Source organism: Conger conger, chromosome 18, assembly GCF_963514075.1.
Source record: "Conger conger chromosome 18, fConCon1.1, whole genome shotgun sequence".
Taxonomy (NCBI): domain Eukaryota; kingdom Metazoa; phylum Chordata; class Actinopteri; order Anguilliformes; family Congridae; genus Conger; species Conger conger.
In genome coordinates, this window is record NC_083777.1 from 10,025,001 (window position 1) to 10,047,500 (window position 22,500).

The 22,500-nt window shown below is 48.4% G+C and overlaps 1 protein-coding gene across 3 annotated transcripts in view; it reads right to left on the bottom strand.

Moving 5' to 3' along the window:
- The window catches only part of wdpcp (WD repeat containing planar cell polarity effector), a 66,687-nt gene that overhangs the window by 28,555 nt on the left and 15,632 nt on the right, over nucleotides 1–22,500 (bottom strand). For 2 of the 3 annotated variants that reach the window (XM_061228214.1, XM_061228212.1), the window contains exons 2-9: nucleotides 14,212–14,363; nucleotides 13,467–13,550; nucleotides 10,050–10,094; nucleotides 7,455–7,505; nucleotides 5,621–5,691; nucleotides 4,984–5,043; nucleotides 4,226–4,340; nucleotides 2,171–2,307 (exon numbers count right to left, since the gene is read on the bottom strand). In XM_061228214.1, coding sequence (XP_061084198.1) covers nucleotides 2,171–2,307; nucleotides 4,226–4,340; nucleotides 4,984–5,043; nucleotides 5,621–5,691; nucleotides 7,455–7,505; nucleotides 10,050–10,094; nucleotides 13,467–13,527 — 540 coding nt within the window. In that variant the 5' untranslated portion in view covers nucleotides 13,528–13,550; nucleotides 14,212–14,363. Of the gene's footprint in view, nucleotides 1–2,170; nucleotides 2,308–4,225; nucleotides 4,341–4,983; nucleotides 5,044–5,620; nucleotides 5,692–7,454; nucleotides 7,506–10,049; nucleotides 10,095–13,466; nucleotides 13,551–13,672; nucleotides 13,787–14,211; nucleotides 14,364–22,500 lie in introns of those variants that run through there. The other variant, XM_061228213.1, reaches the window with a different exon arrangement.

Sequence of the window (22,500 nt, forward strand, 5' to 3'; positions counted from 1 at the left end):
CAAATAAAACCGGGCGAGGGTTCCCGCCGCAATACATTTCACGGGCCTAAATAGCGGGATACGTAAACAAATAAAATAAATAAACAAGGCGAGCGAAATAAAAATAGACTTTGACGGCAGATCTTTGTGGTGGTTTTTTTTTTTTGTTTTCTCCCCCTTCCTACTGCAACTTGCCATCGCCCGCGTTTGCTGGTCAGCAATAATCAAACCACTTTCTAGGGGATTAGACTCAAAGCTTAGACTACTGGACCAAACAGCAGCCGAGGCCAGGGGGTCCTCTTATCAGGGCCGGTCTTCTGGAGCCGGCCCCTCTGCCGGACAGATTGCTTTCATACCCCCGCCCGCACCTCCACAAAGGCAGACAGTAATGCCATAATGCCAGAGTGCGATGGCTGTTCAGGGCCCCCATGCATTTATTTATTGTATTTGGAGAATAATCAGGCCTCATCCAAATTGTGATCTCTCCCCCGCCCCCCCCCCCCCACTCTCGGCTCCGGCCATTAAAACGGGGTTAATGGCTTTAAAAAACCCAATCAAACCTCGGCCAAATTTATGGGCTGCCCAAATTTTGGAGGAGAGCAAAGAAAAAAAAAAGAGAGAGAGAAAATAGATCTCAATTTCTCGGAGCGGATGAGGTCTGACCCCGCCCCGCCCCCCCCTTCTCAGTCCGTTCCTCTCACGCCGGCGTAAGCAGAATAAACGCCGCAACGCGAAAGAAATCCCACCAATTACAGGGTACTTCTGGTCTGTTAGTGCATTTGTGCTAATGACTGACTCTCCACCAACTCCGACTCTACAAATACTGTCAGTCTATGACCTGATTCCACACCAACTACAACTCTACAAACATTATGTGTGTCTATGTGTCTATGACCTGATTCCACACCAAGTACAACTCTACAAATACTGTGTGTCTATGACCTGATTCCACACCAAGTACAACTCTACAAATACTGTGTGTCTATGTGTCTATGACCTGATTCCACACCAAGTACAACTCTACAAATACTGTGTGTCTATGACCTGATTCCACACCAAGTACAACTCTACAAATACTGTGTGTCTATGACCTGATTCCACACCAAGTACAACTCTACAAATACTGTGTGTCTATGACCTGATTCCACACCAAGTACAACTCTACAAATACTGTGTGTCTATGACCTGATTCCACACCAAGTACAACTCTACAAATACTGTGTGTCTATGACCTGATACCACACCAAGTACAACTCTACAAATACTGTGTGTCTATGACCTGATTCCACACCAGTCCAACTCTACAAATACTGTGTGTCTATGTGTCTATGACCTGATTCCACACCAGTCCAACTGGGCAGTTTGCTATCACTCCCGCCAAACCTGTCTCCATAGCTTAATGTTTTCAACTGAGCACACCTCCCTAAAAATAACCATGGGTAGTGGTGTGGGGGGCTGAACTGCCACCATTGACTTGTTTAAATACTTGTTTAAATAAACCTACACACAAGTTATTGAGCAGCAATGTCCTTATTTCATTTGTGCACTTGTTCTGGTACTTGTTAATGCGGGAGGAACACAACGGCCCATTAAGAGATGAAATTATATTCTAAAGTGTTCACAAGAGCGTTCACAGGACAAAATCAGAGTCGCTGTGTTATTACGGTCGCATTTCTGGTTGGGTCTCAGGTGGCTAAGAGAGGAAGGGGAGGGGGAGGGGGTGAGGGGAGGGGGAGGGGGTGGGGGGGGGGCGGGTGCGTTTCAGGAAATTGCCGCTGAGTCCTTTTAGAAAGGTACAATTTCACCTATTAACTGAAGTAAGAAAAAGTCGAGCGTAAAGACGGAGCTCTCGAGCCTCAGGAGCGGATTCAATCAGCCTTCGTCCTTAACCTTTGCTCCAGACTGAGTCAAAGTTAAGTAGAAACGTTGAATGAATCCGGGCTAAAGTTTAATTGGCTCAATAATTTCCCCCCTCTCCGGCACAGCTACAGTGTGGAAAGTGCTCTGGGGCAAAATGGCCGCTGTGCGTCTACCTTTCACTGTGAAAACAATGAATGGAGCCATTTAAGTGCCATGTATCATGATTATTATTATTGCTATTATTCTGCCTCACTGAAATAACCTATCCTACTGCTAATGAAGCAGAAACAGCAGGGTGAGCTGGTGATGTTCCCAGGAGATGGAGTGTTACCTTGAGCTCGGAGAAGGAGAGCTTGTCCGCCCGTCTGCTCAGATCCGGGGAGCCCTGAGTCTTCTTGGGCAGGTGCACCAGACACACCTTGTTCTTCTCCACGAAGGAGAGGAGCAGGAACCTGTCAGTGATCACCGCTGGGAGAGAGAGAGAGACACCAACAGCACAGGTCAACACCTGACACTGCAACTACACACAAAACACAAGTGTAAAAACCTGCACGCGCACACACACACGCACACACACACACACACACACACACTCACACATGTACATGAGCGCACACACTCACATATGTACATGAGTGCACACTCACTCACTCACACACACACACACACACGTACATTGAGCAAAAACTTACACATGCCTGCATGAAAAAGGAGGGACTACAAAATGAAAAGGTTTACAGTTTACTTTATTAAACTGATAAGCCCAGGAGGGTGGTGCAGAATTAACCATTAAAACTTCCAGAAGCATTCATACAAGGAAGTCCCTTTGACATCATCATGTCTATAAAATTCAGATCCAAAACAAACTCATTCTCTCAACTGACATCAACAAATAAAGTCCGTATTCAGTCCTGTTTCAGCTACTTCTGAAGGAGAGGGAAAGAAACCGAGCCCGTTTCCTGCCTTGCGATTTCGCAAACGCAACACTTAAACGTCGAGCTTATTCCTGACATTTCCCAGAATCCCCTCCACACTGGAGCTCACAGCACAGACACTGCAGAAGGCTGGAGCTGTTTTACTAGTCTGACAGACAACCGCCTGAAGGCTGCTGGCTTTCAAAGCTGGAGAGAGGAAATATTACTTGATCCAGCTAAACTGTGCGCAAGCTCCGTGCGCAGTGATAAAGCAATTAAGCCCTCTCGCGGAGATTAATCTGTTTATGAAACCAATTAAACACTGAAAATTTAATATATTCAGTTCGGATTTCCTTCTTTTGGCTTGAAACATTGCTGTACCTCAGGTTTAAAATTTAAGATGGTACATTAAAAATGGTATGCCAAATGTTACAATTATGTGTTTCAGGTTTAAAGACAGTAAATCACATTAAAAAGAGGAAATTAAAATAAATTCATCAAATTTCAAAGTGTCCAAACACTCACACTTCAGTTGTTAACAGAACGTCTATAAAGCTGTAATTAATACTTAAATGAACTAAACAAAAACATCTTAATATTAATACCATTTGTAATAAGTATCATAGGATAGCTGTGGTAATACAGTTCAAATAAAGTTCAAATAAAACTATTAATGCAGCAATAGCATGAAAATATGAATATGAGTATGAAGATATAAATCACTTGAGCCATCTGTCTGAAAGTTATAGGTCTTGTTACTGCAGTTCATACCACAATATTTCAATATTAAAGAATCACATGGCAGATTTTTTATAATGACGTAATTATAAAATTATTGCTTGAATGCTAAATTCATAATTTATAGTGTAATTAAGGATCTAAAACTGGGCATTATTTGAACTGTACTAATTAATAGCAAACAAATCCCCTGAAACGTTAGCTCATTAGCGGTTTAGAAATATTTAGTAAGCAAGTACAGCTCTTCAACAGTACTTCTGACAGATCCTCGACACACCCCTCCCTCAGAACGTGACCTTTGACCTCAGAAAGCTCTGAGTGGGCCAGCCCGCCTCTCCCCAGCACCCTTCGGCGCCATTGCGTGCCTGTTTGCGCGAACGCACTCTGAAGCAGTGAACAGGTGGAGCGGGGTCCCCCCCAGTGGCCATTCCGGCTCCTCTCCCTGTAATTAGCCTCGCTGTGGGGAGGGCGGGGTACTCTCAGGTGCCAGGTGATTAAGATGGAGGAACGAGGGCCATAAACAGTAATTGATGGTAAAACAATTAGTGGGGTTTGCCACAGTCTCCCCCACCCCCCCCGTCACCACGGCAGCGGAGGCCCCAGAGAGGAGGAGAGCAGGAGAAACCGCCCACTCCTGCTCCTCCGGCCCTCCCAGGAGGCGCAGGGACGGAGGATTTACTGTCAATTACCTGTGGCTACGCGGTCCCTTCTGAGCGCGTGCGGGCAGGACTCACCGTCGCTGATGGTGTCGGCACCCAGCCGTCCTGCCAGGGCCCGGTCCACACACACCCTCTCCAGCTGCGCCCCGCTCAGACCCAGCGTCACCAGAACCCCCGAGCTGAGCAGCATCTACACACACACACATTACACACACACACACACACACATTACACACACACACTCACACATTACACACACACACACATTACACACACACACACACAATTACACACACATACATTACACAGACGATCACACACACACACACACACACACACACACACACGTACGCACATTACACACACACACACACACATATACACATATACACATATACACATACACACATACACACATACACACACACACACACACACACACACACACACACACACACACACAAATATCACAGGTTTACAGTGAAAACTCAAAGCTGGCCACAAAGGCAGAGGCAGTTAGGCCTGATTCACAGTAGTCACATATAAACTCACTGCACATAACATGAACAAGAACAACAGAAACTAGCACACGTTTCACACATCTGAAATGCACACACAATCCACAGGAGGAAGGACAGTGTTGGTGGCCCAGTGTTTATGGGGTACGGGTGTAGATGAGGCTGTGTTCGTGGGGTAAAAGTGTGGAGGTGGAGTCTGTACTGTGTTCCCCTGCTCTCCCCACAGTAAGAACCTGACTCTGTGGGCAGCTGTGTTTGTGGGGTACAGGTGTAGAGGGTAGGCAGTGATAGGTCAAAGGTCATAGGTGAGGCTACCTGACAGGAGCGTGTGTTCCTCCATCGGCAGCCAACACACGGGCTGACCTGCAGCAGCTCCTGAGAGAGAGAGAGAGAGGGATGAGAGAGAGAGGGGGATATGAGAGAGAGAGAGAAGGGGATGAGAAAGGGAGAGAGAGATAGAGAGAGAGAGGGATAGATGAGAGAGAGGGAGGGATGGGAGGGAGAGAGAGAGATGAGGGAGAAAGAGATGAGGGGAAAGATGGATGAGAGAGAAATTAATGAAGGGGAAAGACAGAGATAGAGGGATGACAGGGAGAGAGGGAGAGGGATGGGAGAGTGAGGGAGAGACAGAGAGAGAGGGAGTGAGAGAGGTCAGCTGCTCCCAGGGCCCAGTCAGCACAGCTGGGGCAGGTTGGCGGGGGTAGTGGCGGTGGGGAGGGGTGTGGGGCTGTTTCTGGTTTCAGACGGGGAGGGTAGGAGAGATTAGCGTGGGGCGCACACACAAAGCGGGGTCTGTGCTCCGCTTTACCTGCAGCTCCCCGCTCCCTGATCCCCTCAAATATCCCCCCTGTTGACAGAGGGCGCCCAGAAACACACAGCCGCTCGGGGGGAGGAGGGGAAGAGGAGAATGCGCTTGTTTGTCGTTTAAAAAAAGGGAATGTAAAACAGATACCTCAAGCTCCTTCAGGGAGTCGCGCAGTTTCTCAGGACGGGAGTTCCTGGGAGTCCAGCTGAGCCCTCGAGCTGAAGGGGGGAGAGAAAGGGGGGTCAGAGGTCAGCGGGGGCGGGGGGGGGGGGGGGGGGGGTGGGCAGGTGAGGGTCAGGTGGGAGCGGAGGACCAGGGATCCCACAACCCACTGTATGGCATGTGGGGGACACAGACCAGCGTTAAGCCGGGGAGGATACAGACTCACGCACACAGATTTCAGAGATCCCAGAATCCCCGGCACTGATCTCTGCTGGGGAGCCATCCTCACTCGCTCCTCACAGTGAAAAGGCAAAGCTGGCGCCAGCTATTCAGAGGCAACTATTCAGACCTTGCATGGCTACAAACTACAGACTACAAGCCCCAGAATCCCCCTCTCTGGTTCTGCTGGATCTGAGCCACCCTGGTGCAGAACGGTAGCTACGCATCAGAGGCAAAAATGGCCGCCGGGCATGTTAGCTTAGCCTTTGCATTTCTTGAATTACATAATTTTATTAGGACAGTTTTAGGTAACCTGAAGGCTGTCATCATAAAATGTCTAATAATCACAGTGGATCAATAAACATTCCAAAAATGTGTGGTTTTGGCTTTAAACCCCGTTCTAGCCGTTTCAAGCACCTTATCCATATTGGTCTATGGCCACGGACCATGTTAGAAAAGTGTTTGTTTCCCAGTACTGACAAAGAGATACACACACACGCACACACGCACAGACACACACATAAAGGAACCAGCTTATTGTGCATTTAGGCTACTTCACTGATTGTCTGCTAAACATCAAATCTGCTTTGTTCTGCTCATACCTTAGAAGTCTGAGGAACATGAGCAAACATGAGCCAACTCAAAGAGCATTTTGACTTCAGGAAATGAAGGTGAACTGGTGACACATTTAATTATCCACATGAAATGATTCACTCAACTTTAGAAAAGCATTGTGATTTCCCATAAGGTCTCAGTCCACACCTTCCCTCCCTCCAGCCCAGAAAAGAAAAAACACTCAATGTGCATTTATAACAGCATCAATGTGAAGAGATTTAAGAGCAAAAACAAACCCAAAATGTTTCTCCTTCGTTTTAACAAACCATTAAGACATTGTCCCTCATTTGAGTGAGCGAGCATGTAAATAAATGCATGTAAATGAACAAGAGGTGCGTGTGTGTGTGCGTGTGTGTGTGCGTGCATGTGTGCGTGTGTGGGTGTGTGCGTGCGTGTGGGTGTGTGCGTGTGTGTGTCTGTGTGTGTGTGCGTGCGTGTGTGCTTGTGTGAGGGGCAGGGGCAGTGTTTTTTCTCCTGATAAGCGGTTTTGCATTCAGCAGGATGGTTCAGTAGCACAGGTTAGAGAAATGCAGCTATTTCTGGAAGGCGGCCATACGTGCTTTTGGCCTTAATGAAGCGGTGTGGAGACAGAGAACCCTCCCGCTAAGAATCCCCAAGTCAGACTCTTTATTTAATTTAAATTGCACTGTAGTGTTGTATATTACTGTTTAACTGTTTAACAGGGGGCAACACTGGAACGTGTTGGAGTCAGAAGAAGTAAACATTAAGTGCAGTAAGTGCTGGTATGCCCAGGCTAAGAGTTTTTATTGTGTGTGTCTGTAACCGTGTGTTTGTCCGTTTGCGTGTGTGTGTGTGGGTGTGTGTGTGTATCCATGTGTTTGTGCGTGTATATTTGTGTGTATCTGCGTGTGTGTGTGTGTGTGTATCCATGTGTTTGTGCGTGTATATTTGTGTGTATCTGCGTGTGTGTGTGTGTGCGTGCATGTGCATCCATGTGTGTGTGTAATATAGCAGCATGACTTACTCTCGGTAAAGTGCTGCTTCTCAGTGAAGTAGTGGTGGTCGGTGGGGTTCACTGGAACACAGACACAGACACAGACAGGGTCAGAGCCGGCCCGTGCGTCAGCAGCAGGGGCATTTGCATGTGCCAGGCGTGCGAGCTGCGCATTTGTATCCATGGTGGAACAATCCGGAACCTCCCCGCCACGCCAGTCAACTACCCACAATCCACTGCAGCCACACCCAGAGGAGGTGTCCCGTACGCCCCTGCTACCCTGGCCTCACCTCCAGTCGCCCGCCCCCCGCCCCCACCCCGAAAACAACCCCAAAAAAACAGGAAGTGAGCCCTGCCGGAGGCACCTCCGGGATCCAGAGTAACAATCAGATAAGGTGACATTATGATACACCGGCGACCCAGACTCCTCCACCCCCCTCGCTCCATGAGGCACCTGCTGAGGGTGGGGGGGGGTGACCCCATTCATACTTACCATGAATCTGGTGCTCCCTCTGGTGGGGGAAACCAGTAACCGAACGACCAGTCTCACTCTCTCTCTCTCACACACACACGCATGCACACGCACGCACACGGATATATTTACACGTACATTCACGTGTATGAGGGCGCGCGCACGGACACCGTGTAATTACCAGTCGAACACAACGTGAAATTTCAGCGATTTTAATTCCGCAGGAGAGTCGGTGCTTTCTCTCCCCTCTCCGCATCCCCCTCTCATTTCCTCCCTCCCCATTTCTCCTCCCCTCATCCCTTCTTCCTCCTCCCAGTTATCAAGCGATGCTCCAGTGATCCTCCTGAATTAGGGGGATTTCTGCGGGAGAGAGCCGTCACTACAGAACGGTGGACTGGAAGGGAAATCAGACTCTGGAGCGGCTCTGCAGATCCAGGGAAGGGCGTTATTAGAGGAGCCAGGCGGGATGAGCTCGGAGACAGGCCGGAAAACTCACCCAGGATTCCCGCTCTCCAGGCTCAGAAACACGACTCTCTGTTTCCATTCTTAATCACACAGTTCAGAGACAGAGAGAAGCTACAGTGTGTGCTCTTCAGGTACATTTAACCATAGGAAGGAAAAAGAGCCCAACTTCAAAAACTGAGCGTCTGGCTTGAATAAAAGGCCCACACACATTTGCCTTCTCTTTCTGGTTATAGCATCTAAAACGCCCACAAATCGTTCGCTAAGAGCAGTGATGTCAGCTCTGACAAGTCTCCGGCAGCAGAGCCCAATTCCCCCTCCCCCCCTTCCTGTGGTCAGCTCTCTGTGTTACCATTTAACAACGGCATCCGATAATTACGCAAAACCATACATCGCGTCACGTGGGAAATCGTTTTACAGACCAATAGCAGCCAAAAATATGCATAATTGTACCAAAATTACTCGAATTAGTATGGAACACAAATCAAAAGCTCCAGCACGATATGAAAAACGTGTGGGCCGTTAAAATCTAGAGGATTCTGAGAAAAGAGCATTATCCTTTTAATTCTCACATCAGAGGTATGATTAACTATCTCCAGCGTGTAGAACATTCTGCTCGTACCCAAATCAAGGTTCTGTGCATCCCCACCACATGAAGCTTCCCCCAATTTTACCTAAATATTAATATTAATATGAGCTAAAAGGGCCCAGGCAATAAATCGATTGACATTAATAATGTGACAGAGCAGTATCAGTGCAGTATCCCAACTCAGGATCAGGATCACTTGAATAAAGCTTAAAAAAATTAATAAAAAAATAAAATAAATGAAAACTAATTTATTTAAAATGTACTCAGCTTTGAGTAAAGTTAGCGGCCATCTTTCAGGTGTAAAAGACAATGCACACAGAGAGGTCATCCTCTATACCCGTCACACAGAGCACTTGCTTGTCTTCTCTTTCTCCCACTCGGGGCTTATTTAATTCTCTGGTGCGAGTGCCCTTTACTCCCTGCTCCTGAAGCCAGGCCTGTGCACCACACACCAGAACACAGGCAGCTGGACCGGGAGGCAGCCTGAGACCGGCCAATAAGAGCCTGGACACGGTACAGAGGGAGGAAATGGTCCTCAGAAAACCCTACGCTTGGCACATTCTCTAAAAAAAGTACAGAAGGTGTGTATGCAGTCTACAGTCATCAAACAGGTAAATGTATCTGTGCACAAGATGGTGGTCGTTTGAGAGAGGAGTGACTGATGTCTCTTTTGATGAGCTGCCCAGATGAGGCCCTGATCACTGGAACACAGGCGCGGGAAATGGAGGCGATTCTCTGGGACACACTCGTCTGGCTGGGCTGCCAGGCCATGGGCCCTGTGTGTGTGTGTGTGTGTGTGTGTGTGTGTGTGTGTGTGTGTGCGTGTGTCTGTGTGTATATATATGTGTGTATGTGTATGTATATGTATATGTGTGAATGTGCGTGTGTGTGTATATATGTGTGTGTCTGTGTGTATATATATGTTTGTGTGTATGTGTATATGTGTGAATGTGCGTGTGTGTATGTATATGTGTGTGTGTGTGTGTGTGCCTGGGGGGAGCTGCACCTGCTCATTCTTATCAATGGGAGACACAGATATTCACAGATGAAGGGAGGATACTAGACTCACATAAACACTCTATATAAATGTGTGTATATTTACCTGGCTCTCCTTTGTCATAGTACTGGTACGTGCCAATATCTGTATCTGTAAGAGGAGGGAGAGAGCGGGAGAGAGAAAGAAAGTGCGGGAAAGAGAGTGAGGGAGGGAGAAAGAGAGAAGAGGGAAAGAGAGTGAGCGTGAGAGAGAGAGAGAGAGAGAGAGAGAAATGAACAGTGTGCCTGTTAGAAGTGGTCAGATCAGCAATTTCGCACCGCAGGATAAACAATCATTATCTGCCCATGTCCAGCTCCATCTGCCTGCACAGAGGCAGAGATAAGGCTGCTGGGAGCTGCGGGGCGAGGGGGTGAGCCGGGTATTAATAAAGACAGCCATCCCACCCCCCCAACCCCCCCGGGACGGCCCCACCCGCCCCGCGCCCCGCACACAAACTGCTGAGACCAGCCTTTCTGACTGCTGCCGCCTGGCTGAGAGAGGAGACGCAGTCACACACTGACAGCACACAGTTATTTACTTACTTTAATCACCGCCTTATTTCATGATTTCGTTTCATTTGATTTTAGTCACTGCCGTCACCGGGTTCCCAGGCAGGGAGCTGGGCAGCCTTGGAGAGCTGCAGAAGGCAGCCCTCTGTATGGTACACCGGTGTTAATTAACCGGCCGGCTGTCATCGGCAAACCCCGGAGGACCCCCACCGGACCGGGGCCCCGGCTGGGTATTTAAAGGGGGCAGGCTGTAGCGTAGTGGTTAAGGCACTGGGACCCGCAAGGTCGGCGGTTCGATCCCCGCTGTAGCCACGATAAGATCCGCACAGCTGTTGGGCCCTTGAGCAAGGCCCTTAACCCTGCATTGCTCCAGGGGGGATTGTCCCCTGCCTCGTCGAATTAACTGAAAGTCGCTTTGGATAAAAGTGTCAGCTAGAGGCCACCAAAACATATAAGGTGATGTAATGTAACCTGCGCCCGTCTGAGGAGTGAAAACTGCACACGCATTCTGTCTGTCCCTGCAGGGCAAAGAGTTCACGTTTGCCAAAATTTCTTGACAAGAACAATCTTGACTGTTAAATTATAGAGCACCCAACGAATACATTACATTATTGGCATTTGGCAGACGCTCTTATCCAGAGTGATGAACAGTTGATTAGACTAAGCAGGAGACAATCCTCCCCTGGAACAATGCAGGGTTAAGGGCCTTGCTCAAAGGCCCAATGGCTGTGTGGATATTATTGTGGCTACACCAGGGATCGAACCACCGACCTTGCAGGTCGCAGTCATGTACCTTAACCACTATGCTACAGGCCGCCCTACATAAATAAACCAGCACACAGACTTTCCAGGGTGGCCATAGACTTGAACTGAAAATGTGGCTCACTGTAAGTCTTAGTTCCAAACATTAACAGGCAAATATGCGCAAACATCAATCTGGCTCCTGCTCTCATTATTTTGGCCATAAAAAGGATTTTAAGTATAAAAGTATGTATAGTTTTGTCCGTATGTATAGTTTTGATGGTTAATGATGCGATTGGTTTGGCAAGTACAGCTGTGTTCAAGAAAATAGCAGTACAACATCAGTAACCTGATGAAACACTGTTATTACTAGTAGTGATATTTCTGCATGGCAAATAATTTACTTGTAGATGTATTAGTGTAATAGAAAAACAACAGACCCAACTGTCATGACATGCACGCTGCTTGTTCTGAGTAATTGACTCATTCATTGAGAGGGGCGTCTTCAAAATAATGGCAGTGTGGAGATTAATTAGATAATTTATTAATTGTGTGAAAAAACAGGTGTCATTAATTGTCCTTTATGAAGGAAGAAGGGAAGCAAATGTTTCACACATTGTTATAAATTATATTTCCTTCTGAATTGCTAAGTAAAATGGGCCGTTCCAAACATTGTTCGGAGGAACAACGTAATTTCATTAATAAGTTGATTGGAAAACGTATAAAGAAGTGCAGGAAATTATAGAATGCTCGGGTGAAATGATCACCAATGCTTTAAAATGGCAACAAAAACCCGAAATACGCGGAAGAAAACAAGCAACTACTGTTAAAATGGATCGAAGAATAGACAGAATGGCAAAGATTCAGCCATTCATCAGCTCCAGAAAGATGATCTACAATTACCTGACATTTGATCGAAGCTAAATTATCAGCAAGAAGCCCCTGTAAAGCACCATTGTTGAAAAAAGGGCATGTGCAGAATCGGTTAAAATTTGCCAAGGAACACATTGATTGGTCCAAAGAGAAATAGCGTAACATTCTGTGGACTGATGAGAGTAAAATTGTTCTTTTCGGGTCGAGTGGTCGTCGACAGTACGTCAGACGACCCCGAGGTACTGAATTCAAGACACAGTACACTGTGAAGACAGTGAAGCATGGTGGCGCAGAAATCATGGTATGGGGATGTTTTTCATACTATGGTGTTGGGTTCGTATACCAGGATCATGGATCAGTTTGAATACATCAAAATACTTCAAGAGACTTGTTACCGTATGCCAAAGAGGAAATGCCCCTGAAATGGGTGTTTCAGCAAGACAACAACCCCAAACACATGAGTAAGCGAGCAACATCTTGGTTCCAGACAAAAAGGACTGAGGTAATGGAGTGGCTTGCTCAATCCCCCGACCTCAGCCCCATTGAAAACTTGCAGGGTGACATTAAAGATGCAGTTCCTGAAACAAAACCCAAAAATTCACAGGAACTGTGGAAGGTAGTCTGTTCATCCTGGGCTGAAATACCTGCTTCTAGGTTGCAGAAGTTGGTTGACTCGATGCAACACAGATGCGCAGCAGTTATCAAAAACAATGGTTAGGCAACTAGATATTAGTTCAGTAATTTAAAGTTAAACCGTTAAAAATGTCTTCGTTTTAGTTTGAAGACAAAAATGTCGACACTGCCATTTTTTTTAACAGATTAATATTCCTTTTCTTTGCTTCCTGTAAAAGAATAACGCAGACTCGATAAAATTAGTTAATGCTTTGATTTGGAATTTAATGTGTAATGTTTCCACTACATTTGAAATAAGGAACTAAAAGCAATTGAAACTTTATTAACTTTTTTTAACGCACTGCTATTTATTTGAACACAACTGTATGGCGTTGCCTTTAGCGTAGCTTTTATGATTGTTTATCTTTGACAAATCTGTGTACCTTCTAGTCTAACCTGGGGTCTATAAGAAGTGCCTCACATATAGCATGTTTCATCATCATTATCATTATCATTATTATTATGGACCTCCGAGTCACAGGTCATAAGCTTCCGCACAGCATGCAGTGTGTGGCTGCATCACCACACCGACAGAGGAGAGGTTCCCGGGTTTGAATCCGGTGTGTGACACCTCCTCTATGCTTCTGACTGAGGTGCTCTGTCTCAATCGCCCTGGGTTAAAACGGGCCTGAATAGAGGGGGGAAGTGGGAGAGGACCGAACGCCGAGCAGACGAGCAGATTAATTACCGCTGACATGCAAGGCGCTCTTCGAGGACCACAAGTGCAGCTCGGCCAGGCAGAACGACATCTGATTGAAGGAGAAACTCGATTCTGCGGAAACACGAGGGAGAGAAAGAGAGAATGAGGGGACAACGAGAGGCAGACATAATAACGCACTCTCTCTCTCTCTCTCACACCCACACACACACACACACACACACACACACACACACCGTAAGGTGTGCTGGGCTCCTCCAGCACAAACCCCTCACCCCGCGTTGGGGAATGTCGTCAGGGAGACAGATGAGTGACAGCAGGGCGTGGCCCCCCTCCCTCCCCCCCCTCCTAGCACTGTCTGAGCTGACAGGGGAGAAGAGGGGTGTGGGGGTCGGATTCCACAGGGGTCACCCTGACACATTGCCATTACACTGCATACAGACAGCATACAGGCCCAGACACATGTATATACAAGTACACATACAGTACAGTGCCTGTACCACCGACACTGCCTGGGAAATCCTCTCACTGTAAAATGATCCGTTTCTGAGGGAACCTGGTTTTCTTTAGGAGAGGGAAAGGCTTCACTTCTTTACATTTTATTTGAAATGGCTGTTTCTCACTGAGCAGCTTTTTGAATGAATGAATGCACACGCACTTCCCTCGCCCTCTCTCTCTCTCTGTGGCTCTCACACGCACTCACATACGCACATACGCACACACACACACACACACACACACACACACACACACACGCACGCACACACACACACACCTCTTGACTGACACCTGTGACCTCCAGCCTCCTCAGCCTGAGCCCGTGCCAGAACTGGTTGCCAAGAGAGACGCCGCTCCGCTTCAGAGCAAAGCCACGGCGCCCAATCAGCACGTCCCTCTGGTCCACTCCCGCCAATCAGAAAGCAGCGTCTGCGTGGGGATAGACAGATTTGGCGTTCAGCCCCACGCTTACGATCTCACACCGGCGCCAGCTCTGTGCACAAACCCATCCACCTTCATGTCATAATCACTCCTCCATTTAGACACTCATATCCTGAGCCACTGCCACAACTGCATTTTTACACAGTATCCACTAATAAGCATGCATACTGGATACATACTGGATGTATGCATACCGGATACATACTGGATGTATGCATACCGGATACATACTGGATGTATGCATACCGGATACATACTGGATGTATGCACACTGGATAGAGTGCATACTGATATGCATGCATACTGGATACATACTGGATGTATGCATACTGGATACATACTGGATGTATGCATACTGGATAGAGTGCATACTGATATGCATGCATACTGGATACATACTGGATGTATGCATACTGGATGTATGCATACTGGATAGAGTGCATACTGATATGTATGCACACTGGATACATACTGGATGTATGCATATTGGATAGAGTGCATACTGATATGTATGCACACTGGATACATACTGGATGTATGCATACTGGATAGAGTGCATACTGATATGTATGCACACTGGATACATACTGGATGTATGCATACCGGGTACATACTGAATACATTCTGAAGTAATTCAGGTTAAGTCCCTTGCTCAAGGGTACAATGACAGTGTTACAGCTGGGAATGGAACCTACAACCTTCAGTTTTCAAGCCCAGTTCCCTTATGATTATACTACCCTGCCCCCACCAATCACAGCGGTTTCAGTCCTTGATGGAGGGAAACGTGCGGCGGAGCCCTTAAAGAACGGTGCGACGGCAGACACAGCTGTTTACGACGCAAGAACACAGTCACGCATCTCCTCCCCTTCCTCCACGAGAGGGACCGCGATCGTACACAAAACGTGCCAACGCAATGTCTCCCACAGCACAGCCCAGATCAAAAAATAAATAAATAAGAAATAGCCAACGTTCAACTGACGTAGCTCTCCCCAAAGTGCTGACACGGAGGAGACTATCGGGGAAGGGAATGTGTTCACCCGGGGTGGCTTCTCAACGACCCCCCCCCATACGACAGGGTTCTGCTGAGCAGGCCTGGTCTTATCTCCGGGGTTTGAGGTTGTGTGTGTGTGTGTGTGTGTGTGTGTGTGTGTGAGAGAGAGTGTGCGATGCTAGAAGTCCAAAACTACAGCGAAACCAAATCAGTCATAAACTGGAGCCCAAGGAAGTGCTGTATCCAGCACAGCTATTCTGAGTTTACTGACATAAGAGGATTCCTTCATCTCCCGCCCGCTTTTAAAGGAAGTCAGCTTCTTTTTAAATCAGCTTTTTCTCTTCCCTGTGAGTCTCCAAACAGAAAGCCTACCCCCAAACCCAGGAAGAGAGGCCATGCAACTGGCTGTTCAGGACACACTTTCTTTTTCTTTAGGTATCTTTACGGACATTTTGTCTCAAATGGAAATGATGAATTTAGCGAAAGATGGCAGCCTTTTTATTAATAACTTTTAAGGTAAGAGGCAGGCTAAATAAGGAGAGAAACTTTGGGAGAATGCCTGTACTGGACACTGAGAATGAGCAGCGCAGTGCATCCTGGGAAAAGCTCAGTGGCAGGTGCCGTGGTCAAGATGCTGAGTCAGCAGCACAAAGGTTCGAACCCCAGGTGGCGTGCCTCTATAACTGCACTCCTCAAAGTACTTGACACAAATCTCTTCAGTAAACAACCAACTGTGCATATTTGAACATGTAAATGAAAGTAAAAGGAACTATGTTCAGATGTTGGATAAGTACCTTCCACCGTGCAAACATTTAAAGAAAAAGAGGATTCGAGCGCATGAAAGGAAATTAGCTGCTGCTAACAAAAACATTTCAGTTGGCCTTCAGTTGAGAAGGTGTTTTCCCATTGGCCCATATGGCTAGTCCCGGGGCCTCTGAGTGTGTCTCTGACACAGGGAGGCAGATGCTCCTGTATCAGCTGTGCAGGGGAACAGAACGCCCGCCATCAAGCGCTAACACATTAGCATGTGCTAATGGCCTTTCTGTGTGATATAAACATTAATGGAGGGCAAAGTGGTTAACGATGAGAGCGTGGGAAGTGGAGGGGGAAGGGAGGGATGGAGGGAGAGAAGGAAAGAGGGACAGAGAGAAAAAATAGAGAAGGAGACAGGGATGGAGAAAAGGAGAGGGAGGGAGAGGAGAGAGGGCCAGAGGGAAGGAGAGATAGACAGAGAAGGAAGGAGGGAAGGAGGGAGAGAAGGAGAGAGGGGGGAGAGTAGGAGGGATGGAGGGAGGGAAGGTTGGAATGCCTCCAGTACCAGGACAGAAGCGACAGCCCTGCAGGATCCTCCAGGTTCCCTCTGGTTCTGAAACACTTCCAACCACAAGGACAAAAAACCTGTGTGTGTGCGTGTGTGTGTGTGTGTGTGCAATGTGTGTGCGCCTGAGTGTGTGTGCGGCCATTTCCACCCTGTCCCTTTCTTTGAAGCGACTGTCATCGCCATAGTGACAGTTTGTCCTTCAGAGAGCAAATGTGTAATTACTTTTTAGTTAAAAAAAAAAAAAAACACAAGTGTTTGTTTGAAATATTTGACAAGCTGTCATCTGCACCTGATGGGCCTGTTTTGCATTCAGGGCTATTTGCTGAGGTGGGGGTGTGGGGCGAGACTGCCCCACTGGGTCAGCTGCAGGGCAGGGTGGCAGTTTGGAGACCATGGGGTAAGAGTGTCAGTATCGGGGTGCAAGTGCATGTCGGCACTGGGAAAGTGGTCAGTGTGCTTCAGAATTATTGTGTGAGAGCGTGCGTCAGCACCAAGTGTGTGTGTGTGTGTGTGTGTGTGTGTGTGTGTACTACAGAATTGGGAGTCACATTTGGGGTGCAAAGGTGATGTTGCATCTTAAGGTGAGGCACACAGACCCATGCATGTATTTGTATTGTATTGGATATATATATAGAGTATATTTGCCAACACGAGGCAGCATGTATAGAGTGTATTTGCCAACACGGGGCAGCATGTTTACAGAGATGAACACAAGACTCTCTGGACAAGCTGAATCCACAGGCCCACAGTAACGGCCAGGTGAAGGAGAATGAGGATTACTGTAGCCTCCACCGCATAATACCGACAATAACTCACCAAAAATCAATTCAGAACATGATAAATATTTAAAATATGTTCATATAGATGTGACTTATTACTTAATTGGTTGCCATAGAATTGCGTAACCAACAGAGTCTGTACATAATCACTATCCGAGTCGGTTAATGTACAGAGCCGGATGCGTCGAACACCGGGGAAACCCTAAACCCTCGACTGTAATATGTTACAGCAGACTTGGGCAGGACGGCCCAGGTCCTGGAGAGCTGCAGGGCTCCTGGCCTTAGCAGGCAGTGCAGACCCAGGGAACCAGGTGAAGTGCATAACCTGCATAGTAAACTGCTTTAATTGATCAATTACCTACTGAGTGACAACAAATCCCAGCAGCCCCTGGGGCAGTGCAGGACCTGGGCTGGTGACCCCCGCATTACTGCGCCGGTCATTCCTTATTGGTCACAACAATGACTCAGAATGACTTTGAACATGATGCCCTCGTTTAAGTGGAATTGTTTCTTTTTTTCCCATTTGAAAAGTTTTTTCTTGTTGTTTTTGTTTTTTTTCAAAGCTGTAAGATTATCAGTTTCATCCAGGACTGGGGGGGGGGGGGGGTCCTTTCATCATCTATCAGAAGAGGAGGAAACCGGAGACCAGCTCACTCAGAATAACTCTCATTCTCAACAGTCACATTCAGGGCACGTCTGTTTATTTAGCAACTTCATATACGCAGAACACCAACCTCACCACACACACACACACACACACACACACTCTGACACAAACTCCCTCTCTTTCTCACACACACAAGCACACACACTCACTGACACAAACTCCCTCTCTTTCTCACATACACAAGCACACACACTCACTCTTGTTCCCTTTCTCAAACACACACACACACACACACTCTTGTTCCCTTTCTCAAACACACACACACACACACACACACACACAAGCAAACACACTCGCTCACACAACCTCTCTTCCTTTCTCAAACACACACACACACACAAGCACACACACTCACTCACACAAACTCTCTTCCTTTCTCAAACACACACACACACACACACACACACACAGTTTTTGCTACAGGCTATGCCCGAGGTGCTTACACATCACAGGGATTTGGGGGTCCTGAACAGCTGTCAGACAAATTCTAATCCCTGTCCCGCAGTAGCCCCGCCCCTTTGTCCCTGCTGGGGATGTGTCTGACCCCCACAGGTGAGTGTTTCTGTCTACCTGTCCAAACACACGGTGCCTCCCCCCCCTTCACAAGTGAAGAGGCTGCTTTATCTTCAAAGAGCCCAGGAAAAACACACTCCCTCCCTTTCTAATCGCACCGGAGCGACCCGGGACCCCGTGGGTTCGGTGTTCACCTTTCGCCCCTGTCGTTTTCCTGCCGCATTTGGCCACCGGCGCTTTGGGCTTTCCTGTTGGTCTCCAGGCCCGTGAGAAAAACCCAGACCGACACCAGGGCTCTACGCTAACACAGGCTGAGCACGCCGACGCATTCCCAATTAGTAGACGTGCTCCTCAATCGCTTTACGGGCTCCTAAAATGGGAACCCTGTACAAGCCCTGGCTGACGCTCCATGAGATGCTGAAAACAAGGAAGGCAAGGAAAGCTTCAGCAGCAACAACAACAAAGCACAAACGAACACACAGGTATTATGAGGGAATACAACACATATTTTCAACACAATTTTACAAAAGAACTAGACCTATTATCTGAAGGAGACTTCAAGTAGACAGTCAATCACCCAGAGAGTTTTATAAATGCAGGGAAACATCAATATTTCCTCGTATCACAATTAAAATAAGTGAATTATTCCACCTTGCTTGAGCGCGCTAATGCTAATCGAGCACTATGAGCTAGACAGTGAATAAAACATAAAACATCTGCTCCAGGAACGAGCCCATTTATACAAGGGCAAGCAACCGCGTGCCTTAAGGTCCTCCACTCCAAACCCGCATAATTAAGGTCAGGGCCAAATCCTCCGGTTTGACTTATCACAATCTTATCTTTCCCCCGCCTTACTCTCATTTGCCATACGGGGGTGAGACCGGGCGGGCTATAAACACACATTAATATCGCGTTAGCGGTAGAAAGGGAAGACTGTCACTCTATCACGCTGAATAAAAGTCCAAGGACCCTTCCCTCCTCCTCTTATTTAATCAGCGCAGATTAAAATGAATCATTTTCTCATTTGCCGGACTCTCATTTTAATTTCCCCCACTTCCAGCTGTCCTTCACGGGTAATTATTCTCCGCGCAGGAAGCGCACCCCTGCCCCCCTTTAGCATTTTAGCGGCAGGTCTTTTTCGCCGTCTGTTGTTCTCGCTCTCGGGAAAAAAAAGAAAAGAGAACTCGGCAAAGAGCTGACTTTGTAAATCTCCACGCGATTAAACATTCCAGTTGGCGCGTAGCAACGGACGTTTTTTTAATTTTTATTATTTTTTCCGCAGGCGTGTGCAAACGGCCGATAGCGTGGAGAGCCGTAGCCTGACCCCAATCACAGGGAGAGGAGCCGCTGCCTGCCCGCCCCTGCAGGAGAACCGGGGGTGAGGAGGCGCTCCCTGCAGGAGAACCGGGGCAGAGGAGGCCAACGAGCCCGTGCTCGACAACCAGACTACAACCCCGTCCCGCAATCGCGCTCTCTGTCACAACTCCACCTGCCCTCCAACCAACCCCATCCCCCTGGGACTGCTGTCACACATCACTGCTCAAAGTGTGTGTGTGTGTGTGTGTGTGTGTGTGTGTGAGAGAAGAGTGTGTGAGTATGTGTGTGTGTGCGTGTGTGAGAGAGTGTGAGAGTGTGTGTGTGTGTGTGTGAGAGAGTGTGTGAGTGTGTGTGTGTGTGAGAGCGTGTGAGTGTGAGAGTGTGTGTGTGTGTGTGTGTGTGCACGCGTGTGTGTAAGAGAGTGTGAGTGTGTGTGTGTGTGAGAGAGTGTGAGAGTGTGTGTGTGTGTGTGTGAGAGAGTGTGAGAGTGTGTGCGCGTGTGTGTGTGTGAGTGAGAGTGTGTGTGTGTGTGCGCGCGCGTGTGTGTGTGTGAGAGCATGTGAGTGTGAGAGTGTGTGTGTGTGTGTGTGTGTGCGCATGTGTGTGAGAGTGTGACAGTGTGTGTGTGTGCGTGTGTGTGTGTGAGAGAGAGAGTGAGAGTGTGTGTGTGTGTGTGTGTGTGTGTGAGAGAGTGTGTGTGTGTGTGTGTGTGAGAGAGAGTGAGAGTGTGTGTGTGTGTGTGTGTGTGTGTGAGAGAGTGTGTGTGTGTGTGTGTGTGTGTGTGAGAGTGTGTGTGTGTGTGTGTGTGTGAGAGAGAGTGAGAGTGTGTGTGTGTGTGAGTGTGTGAGAGCGTGTGTGTGTGTGTGTGAGAGAGAGAGTGTGTGAGTATGTGTAAGTGTGTGTGTCACGTCCCCTGGAGAGACGTGTGAAATTACAGGGCTAAAGACCTGCCACGCTGACTGACTGCACAACCACTCTCTCATCACACAATCACTTAAATTACCCGATCCACGTCATGGTCTCGACATCCCGGCCTTCCCCCGACAGAGGAACAGAGGACGAAAACAAACAAAGAGACAGGTACACCGATGCAGGAAACACGCCGATGACATCACGGAGGGAGCGCCTTCCTGGGGCCTAGTTATCCCGGATGAGGAGGCCAGACAAATCGCACCCCGCGAGCATTAAAACACAGAGCTGGAACCCGCGAAGCGGAGGCAGCCCTTATCTACGCCCCTCTGGGGGGACAGTCATGCTCCAACAATGTCAGGGAGAGATTGGGTCGGGCTGGGAGGGGGGGGGGCGGGCAAACAAAAGCCGCGCTTCGGGGAGAGCGGAGGCAGGGGAAGGGGCGCGGACGCGCGTGCGGACGGCGCCGGGGATCGGAGCGGAGCATCATGGGACGGCGCCGGCTGCCGGGGGGTGCTCGATAAGTCCGAATTGAAACGAGATCGTGCGGTGAAGGTCAGGCGGGGGAAGTCGTTCCGCGTGGCGGGTTGATAACCCCGGCGCGGCTGTGCGCCACGCGACTGGCGGAAAGAGCCGGAACGTGGAGGTGAGGGAGGGGGGGGGGGGGGGGGAGCCCAACGTGGCAGGTTATCGGAGAGGAAAGAGGAGGGGGCAGCAGGGGCTGTCTGTGGACATAGCGGGGGAAACGCACCATAAAGGGAAGAGGGCTTCTACGCTGGAGTGGAAGATTCCCATCACACCTTGGGTAGCAGGAGCAGCCATCCACAGATTACGTATGCCTGAGGTTACACACTCGCCGGAGAGTCCGGACTGGAGCGCAGCTTCAATCCACCTGCTGACGACTCACATCACAGCCCCGGCCGCAGGGAGATCAGTCAACACGCCCTCCAGATGAGGCCTTGGAGGAGGTAATCCTGCCAACTATTCTGCACATGTAAACCAGGACATTTCACAGAACAAGAAGTCTAAGGAACTCCCAGATGATACATCCAAAGAGTGCTTAGTTTAAGAAACAGAAGCCTCACAGGTCCTGAGCTAGCAACGTCCATTGATCAGGACCGGCCAACACCAGTGAAGAGGCAACACCAGTGAAGAGGCAACAACAGGGAAGAGACAACACCAGTGAAGAGGCAACACCAGTGAAGAGGCAGCACCAGTGAAGAGGCAACAACAGGGAAGAGGCAACACCAGTGAAGAGGCAACACCAGTGAAGAGGCAGCACCAGTGAAGAGGCAACAACAGGGAAGAGGCAACACCAGTGAAGAGGCAACAACAGGGAAGAGGCAACACCAGTGAAGAGGCAACAACAGGGAAGAGGCAACACCAGTGAAGAGGCAACACCAGTGAAGAGGCAACAACAGGGAAGAGGCAACTCCAGGATGCTGGTCTTAAAGGCCTCATTGCCCTTTTGCCATCCAATCTGTGTTCCTTTGCCCATTTAATCTTTTCTTCTAGTTCCAGAAGTGGCGTTTTCATTGAAACTATATGAAACCATAAGAAACTACATTAAACTATATGTGGGTGTCATTGGCTCAGGAGGTAAGCGCAGTCGTCTGGCAGTCAGAAGG